The 7,359-nt window shown below is 30.2% G+C and overlaps 2 protein-coding genes across 2 annotated transcripts in view; one reads left to right on the plus strand and one right to left on the minus strand.

The window, feature by feature from the left end:
* Positions 1 to 1,049, plus strand: part of LOC104703548 (aluminum-activated malate transporter 7-like) — a 3,640-nt gene extending 2,591 nt beyond the window's left edge. The window contains exon 6 of the mRNA XM_010419576.1: positions 399 to 1,049. Coding sequence (XP_010417878.1) covers positions 399 to 977 — 579 coding nt within the window. The 3' untranslated portion in view covers positions 978 to 1,049. The remainder of the gene's footprint in view (positions 1 to 398) is intronic.
* On the minus strand, positions 3,485 to 4,076 carry LOC104705127 (protein CLAVATA 3). The gene is made up of 3 exons (XM_010421111.1): positions 4,013 to 4,076; positions 3,866 to 3,912; positions 3,485 to 3,658 (listed from the first exon to the last, which is right to left on the minus strand). The coding sequence occupies exons 1-3, from the start codon at positions 4,074 to 4,076 to the stop codon at positions 3,485 to 3,487; spliced, it is 285 nt and encodes a 94-aa protein (XP_010419413.1).

Genomic DNA, 7,359 nt, shown 5'->3' on the forward strand with positions numbered 1-7,359 from the left:
TTTTCACCACTATATCTCATTTCATTGTGTTTTTTTGTCGTTTTCTTATATAGGCTAATTTTGCAAAATGGGAGCCTGGTCACGGCCAATTCAGATTCCGACACCCTTGGAAACAATATCTAGCTCTCGGTGAACTCATCCGACAATGTGCTTACCGTATTCATGCCCTCAATTCATATCTTAATGCTGATGATACTAAGGTATTGTTTCACCAAATCTTCGTAAACTTGAAACCAATATAATGTTCTTGATGTAGGTTTTGTAAGTTAAATTGAAAAACAATTTTGCCTTAAAAGCCTTCTCAAAGTCTTAGGAAATAATTTGTCTAAACCACTTTTCTATAAACTCTTCATTTATTTATTTTAAAAGGTATTCATTCGTTTGTTATAATTTTTCAGGTACCAGTTGATATAAAACATAAACTACGAGAACCATTGAAAACAATGAGTTTGGAGTCAGGCAAAGCGATGAAAGAAATGTCAATGTCGTTAAAGAAAATGACGAAACCATCTTCATGTGATCTTCATGTCCAAAACGCACGATCTGCATGCAAATCTCTCACCAACTTACTTAATTCAGGCATCTTGAAAGAAGTTGAGCCACTAGAATTGATCTCACTTCTGACCGCGATCTCCTTGCTCATCGACATTATTAATCTGACAGAGAAAATCTTGGAATCCCTACATGAACTAGCATCGGCTGCAAAGTTTAAGGACAAGATTGAACGGCCTTTGTCTTTCGAGAAAACAAATGCCAAAAGCATTGTTTGTGTCCGGCCGATCAAATGTCATGATGATCATGTGGTTACAATTATTGAAGATGATGGTAATAATGATGACACATCAAAAAATGATAATCGCTCGAAGGAGGTTTCGAACCATGAGAAATATGAAGGCAGTGATACACATGTACACATAAAATGTGTTTCATGTGGTGGTCACACATGTCTTTGTGATGTCGTAGAATGTAGTAGATAATGGTAGTCCTAAAAGAATTTATAATGATTAATTAATTATAACTTTGATTGATTCTAATATATGTTGTGATGATTCAAGTCCTACTCATATGATTTGTGAAGTACATTTTAGAGCCTAAACTTAATGTTATGAAAATTACTAGGAAGGTCACTAGAATTAAATATAACATCTTTCTTAACATATAATTCCATTAATAATCAGTTAATTATATATACAAACCACATCAAATAGGTCATTACATTTACACCATTGATGAATGAAATGTGTCTTCAACTTCAGTATGATTCTAACTAATATTGTAATTTAACATTTAATTCTTTTTTATTTACTTGGGTATAAAGTTGTTTAATTACGTTTCATAGTTTTATATTCCAGAACTAATATATAGTATGAGATATTTTGTGCAATTATCTTGTTTCTAATTTGTGAAATATTTTGACCTTGATGGTAGTTGGGTGACTTATCTACGGAGAAGCACACATCACCCTCCACTACCTTTCTCAATGATCTGTAAGATTCGAGACGTGGTTGACTTGATAACCCAAGTGGCTTAAGTATCTGCATAACAGAAGAAGACGAGAGAGAGACAAATAGTTATATAATAGGACTCCAAGGTAACTCAGGGAACTAATTCTCCAGCTTGGCTTCGTATTATCAAACTAGATGAATCCAACCACATAAACACTACCACAATCAGACTGTAGATAAAACAAGCCGTAAACCCTTATGTATCTTCATCATAAACAGAACAAGTCCAGTGATTAGATAAACAAACAACATGACTCTTAGAAAAACTGTGTTATCAAGCAGTTTGATTCAACCTAGAGCTAGGAATCCAAAGAAACCCAAAGACAATCAGATTTTAGGCATAACAAAAAAAAACCATTAATCTTACATCATGGGACCTAGAGAACTTGGATTCAGACACATTACTTTCACAAATTGATATATAAAACTTGGGGAAAGACATTACCGGTGAAGAACGTCTAAGACTATAGCAGTACGAGCGTCGGTGACACACACGTACATTTTGGTATCTCCCTTTTCTATGGGTTTGAAAGCCTCATTTTCCTTAGTGGTTGTGTTGTACAATATGAGCTTATCACTCGCCATTTTGTGATTTTTCCTCACAGAAAATCTGAGGAAAAAAACTTGAAAATACAACTTTACTTCTGAGTATATCTGGAATTGTATGCTGCTTTTGGGCCTTTTGTAAACTGCTGTTGGGCCTTTTATGAATCTGTCTTGTTTTTGAGCCCTTTTCATGGCTAGTTCATACTTTGTGCATACGTATAATCTGCTAAATAAATGGGGTTAATATAGCTGCGATAAGATAGTTTGTGTCTTGTACGAGTTTAAGAGTATAGCAATTTTCGTATCTTTTTAGAGTGGCAAATCCATATTTTTTAATACGATTTTCATTGGCTTTTCAGAATATATTTTATTTTTAAGCTCAATTATCTAAATTAGTTTTCTTAAAAACTTAACAACTTTAAAAGGTAATATACTAATATGTGAAGATATATGCTATACAATTTCAATAGAAATTAAATAATTTCTTAAGCCAACAAGTCTTGGGATGACATAAAGAGGATAAAACGACATTATAAGAACATGAAATTGGTATGACAACAACAATTATTGTATACTTTTCTTTTTACATCGATTTAGTAAGAAGCATTTAGATTTGGCAAGTAAAAAGAGAAAGGAACTTAAAATTATAGTTAAACGAATGGATAAAGCCGTAAGCGTTATTTGAGGTGGGAAAAGTGGTGACGTGAGCGAAATCGCCAGTGTCACATCTCAAGTGTCAGTCTTTACTCTTTTACAACCAAATATCGTATCATATAGATTTGGTATCATTAAGGATAATAATTAGCTCTAGGCTTGTTATTAGGCCATCACCAATAATTTTCATACTATTAAATAACCTTTTTCAAGTATGTGTGTCGTCGTTTTGATGATCCTCCACAATTGCAGTTTGCAACCTCCGATAGAAGTTGTCATCTCTTGACACTGACACTGCCTGTCTCTGCCCCAAAGCCGATTTAAAATTTAATTCTTTCAACCACATCATCAAATCATCATCATCATTATTATTGTATGGTTAATTATGACTATCACTTCCATTAATTATTTGCATTGACATTTGCAACCGTACTCATAAATTTTCCCAACGGTACATTTGCCTTTGGAGATAATATACTTGTCTTTTTTATTTGCACTTTCTACGTAAAAACTATATTTTTGTACAGATAGTATGGTGTGAAATAGAAACGTAATGCTATAGTTATATTTTACTTAGAAAATCAAAAGAGATAACGATGATTTCATTCACATGAGCAACAAAAGTAGTGCATATCTTACATTCACTTTCATGAAACAAGCTTAGCAAAATGAAACTGAATAGACAAAGAAAAAAAGTCTCCTTGCAGGATGATAAACCGATAAAACATAAGAGTTAATATACAATATGAAATTAATTAAGTAAAAGCAACAAGGTGAGGTCAAGGGAGATGAGAGTGGTTTCTTGGCTGTCTTGGTGGGTTCACATGATGGTGCAAAGGGTCAGGTCCTGAAGGAACGGTTCTAAGCTCTTCATGTAGCCCTAAACCTTTGACCTTCTCTTCTTTCTCTCCATTTGCTCCTCCCCAGTTACTCCCCTTCTTCATCATCATCATCTGCCAAAGTAAAGACCATTTTATTGTTTCATACTAACAATTGCACACCATAATAAATACAAATGGATTTGGACTAGATATATTTGAATGTGCGTATGTATTTATAGAGGAACCTATGTAGAACATGACAACTAAAGCAATCAAAACAGTGGTCGGACTTGGACTAGATATATGAATGTTTAGGTATTAGTACAAGTTGGAGCGAACCTTGCGCGTGGGGAGTGCATGAACGTCGGCATGAGCTTGAGTGAGATCTGGTGAGATAATAAACCAAAGACAAGTTATAATGATAGTTATAAGATGCGTGAACATGAGTGACAGAGTTTTTAGATGAAGGAGAGAGATTGAGATCACCAGAAGCATCATGGAGGAACAAGAGGCAGAAGAGTAGCAGTAGCACAAGACTTCTCGAATCCATTTTTTTTGAGAGAAAGTTAATGAGAGAGATGGAGAGCTAGAGAGAGAGAAAGATATAAACTGTTTTCACTGTGGTGATGAAATGAGAAGGGGACAGTCCAATTTATAGCGTAAACCTAGAAGAAGGAACGGGGTCACCTATTTTAATTTTTTTTATTGGTTATAAAAACTAAAAAGTAGATATTTTGGTTACTTTTACATAATATATGATTTATATGTATTATGTAGTATCGGAATCTTCATTACTCTACCGCATCAATGGGCTTAAATTATATATATATATATATATATATATATATATATATATATATATATTTCAGGTTCATATATATTAAGAGCTCATGAATTTGTTTATAGTTTAGCTATATAAATCAACTAGATAAGGGCGTGGGTATTAAAATTTTTGAAGAAAATAAATCATAAATCCTAAACAATATTTTTAAAATATAAAATTTTATTTTATTTTTTGAAGTAAATATATAAATAATTTTAGTTAAAAAAAAAATCATATCTGTATTTACCTTCATACATTTATTTATATTTTTTTATATATTAGAGCAATTAGTACAATAATCTAAAGCTAAATTATATCCCACCAAAATCAGATTTTTATTTACCTTCATATACTTATTTATATATATATATATATATATATTTTTGACAACCTTATTTATATTTTTAATATATTATAATAATTATTACAATAATAATTATTACAATAATCTAAAGCTAAATTATACCCCCACAAATTTTTTTGCCAAATACTCATCATTAAAAATATTATTATTGTCAAATTTCAAAAACGTTTCACAAATTATTACAAAATATTTTACATGCAAAGACATCATCAAAGCAATAGATAATGTAGTAACCACATGCAATTTTACTGTACGTTTCACCATAAAAAATATGCTCTTAAACCCCTAAATGATTTTATTGTTAAAATATGCTCTTTATCACCACCTATAAAATGTCTTCTAAAAAAATTAAACAAATTTTATGTTGCTTGGCATAATTATAATTCTTATAATTAATAAAATTGTATTGCGTCATAATTTCTTTAACTATTAATTTTTTTTACTCCAAAGATATTTTGGATGAACAACTAGTGAAAATTATCTACTCTATTACAATGATTTTATGACCAACCCAATTAAAGTTAAAAAATTGAAAGAAAGTTAATATCAGATAATAAAAATAAAATTTTGAATATTATAACCATGATGGTATATATAAAGTCTTAGATAATTCAAATATGCAAAATAGAAACTTTATAAACAATCCAAAACATGATATATGTCATAATCACGTTAAGGATCGATGCATTATTTACTCCTCGGAAGTATTGCACTGTACCAAAACTACTTAGAACTATGATCTCAACTCAAATATTCTCGAATCGAAAGTTCTCAACCAATTTCTATCCGAATCAAAAGTTCTCATATATTTATATATATATATATCTGGATTTAAACGGTTTACGAACCAAATTTGATAGAAACCTACATAAATCAGGTTTGAAACCAATTTTTAAACGGTTTATCGTTCCAACTTCCCAAATTACAAAATCGCTACCAAATACATCAACCACCGACTAATCTTTGAAACTTATAACGCTACTAACTGTAGAATTACTTTTGGAACCTCCATCAATGGTTCCATCCTCGATTAATTTAGCGGGCTTTATATACTTTGATTTCATTTCATTGCATCTGATAGCTTCCATTGAAGAATCCGCACGAATAAAAGACCCAAAAATAGATCGGCAAAATTATATCAGAAAAAAATATCAAAGTTTAAAGCTTTGGATATAAACATGTAAATTTTATGTAGATATAATGTTATTTTCTTAATTAGTTATTCCTATTATGTTTCAGAAATAATGATTCTTTTGACATAACTTATGTTATTTTTTTAGATTTGTTATTCACTATTTATTGATTAATAATAATATAATTGAGAAAACACATATAATATAATAAGCGTAAGATATCTGTTAAATTTGCTTGCAAGATATATGTGGTTAAATTTGATGGGTTCAAATTTTTGCTAGTTTTAACTTCTTTTGATCATTTGTAATAAATCCTGAAATATATGTTTTTGTTAGATGAAAGTGTCTCAAAAAAAAGGAGAAAAAGTTAAAAAGTTAAAGTTATTACTATTTTGTTAGCTGCATAGTTGTAAGCTGGAGTCCCTATATTTTGTTAAATAATATTAGTCAATTATGAAAAATATGTATGTGAAGCTGAATATGAGTTTTATACTTACGCATTGATTTAGTTTGTCGACCCATGCCTGAAGTGTAGCTAGTTTCAGTCGCATATGAGGTTTAGCGGTAAGCTCTTTCTCCCTCATAACAATCTGATCATTATTCATAATGGTTCTTTTCATTTTCTTGGCTGGCTTTTCGTTATTTCCACAGTTTTGGTTTTCATCTGTAGTGCTCATGTTTGAAAATTCTAATTGAGTGCTGATGTTTGATACATCGGAAAGACGTCTTCCTCTCTATATATTTGACAAATATCTGAGAGAATACATATCTTTATACTTAAATTCTTTTTTTTTTTAAGATTGGGCCAAGGAATTCAATATAACATAGGATTGTTTAGTATAATTTTAATTATTGTAAAATTTTTAGGACGATTCCTTTTTCTTTAAAATTACAAAATTTTATAATTAAAACAATTTATTATTATTATTTTAATAATCTGAAAAATAATAAGATTTTGACACATGTCGCGATCTTATGAATTAGTAACTTTTGAAACCATACTTTATATAATAAGATATAAGAGGGGTGTATTTACAATTTTTTTTTTAGGATCAACAAAAAAAATTTAATATAATAAAATTACAATTATCTTATTCTTCGTTTCACATGGCTTGAAAACTGTGATTTCTGATCGTTAAAATTGACACATGTCACGTCTTGATGAGTTACTGATTTTGATATTTAATCGTAAAAATTGATATGTGTCATGATCCGGTGAGTTTTTAATTTTGATCTCTGATCGTTAAAACTAACATGTGTCACGATCTGGTTTGATATTTAATCGTTAAAATTGACACGTGTCACGATCTGGTGAATTTTTAATTTTGATCTCTGATCGTTAAAACTGACAAGTGACATGATCTGGTGAGTTACTAACTTTGAGAACTAAGGTTTATATAATAAGATGCTCATATTTTAACTGAAACTCCCCTACCAATGTTAGAAACTGTGAGATTTTAAAACAAATATTATCTGTTTTCTAGACAAAAAAAATTGTAATCAACAAGAAATT

Source organism: Camelina sativa, chromosome 7 (genome assembly GCF_000633955.1).
Source record: "Camelina sativa cultivar DH55 chromosome 7, Cs, whole genome shotgun sequence".
In the NCBI taxonomy this organism is placed as follows: domain Eukaryota; kingdom Viridiplantae; phylum Streptophyta; class Magnoliopsida; order Brassicales; family Brassicaceae; genus Camelina; species Camelina sativa.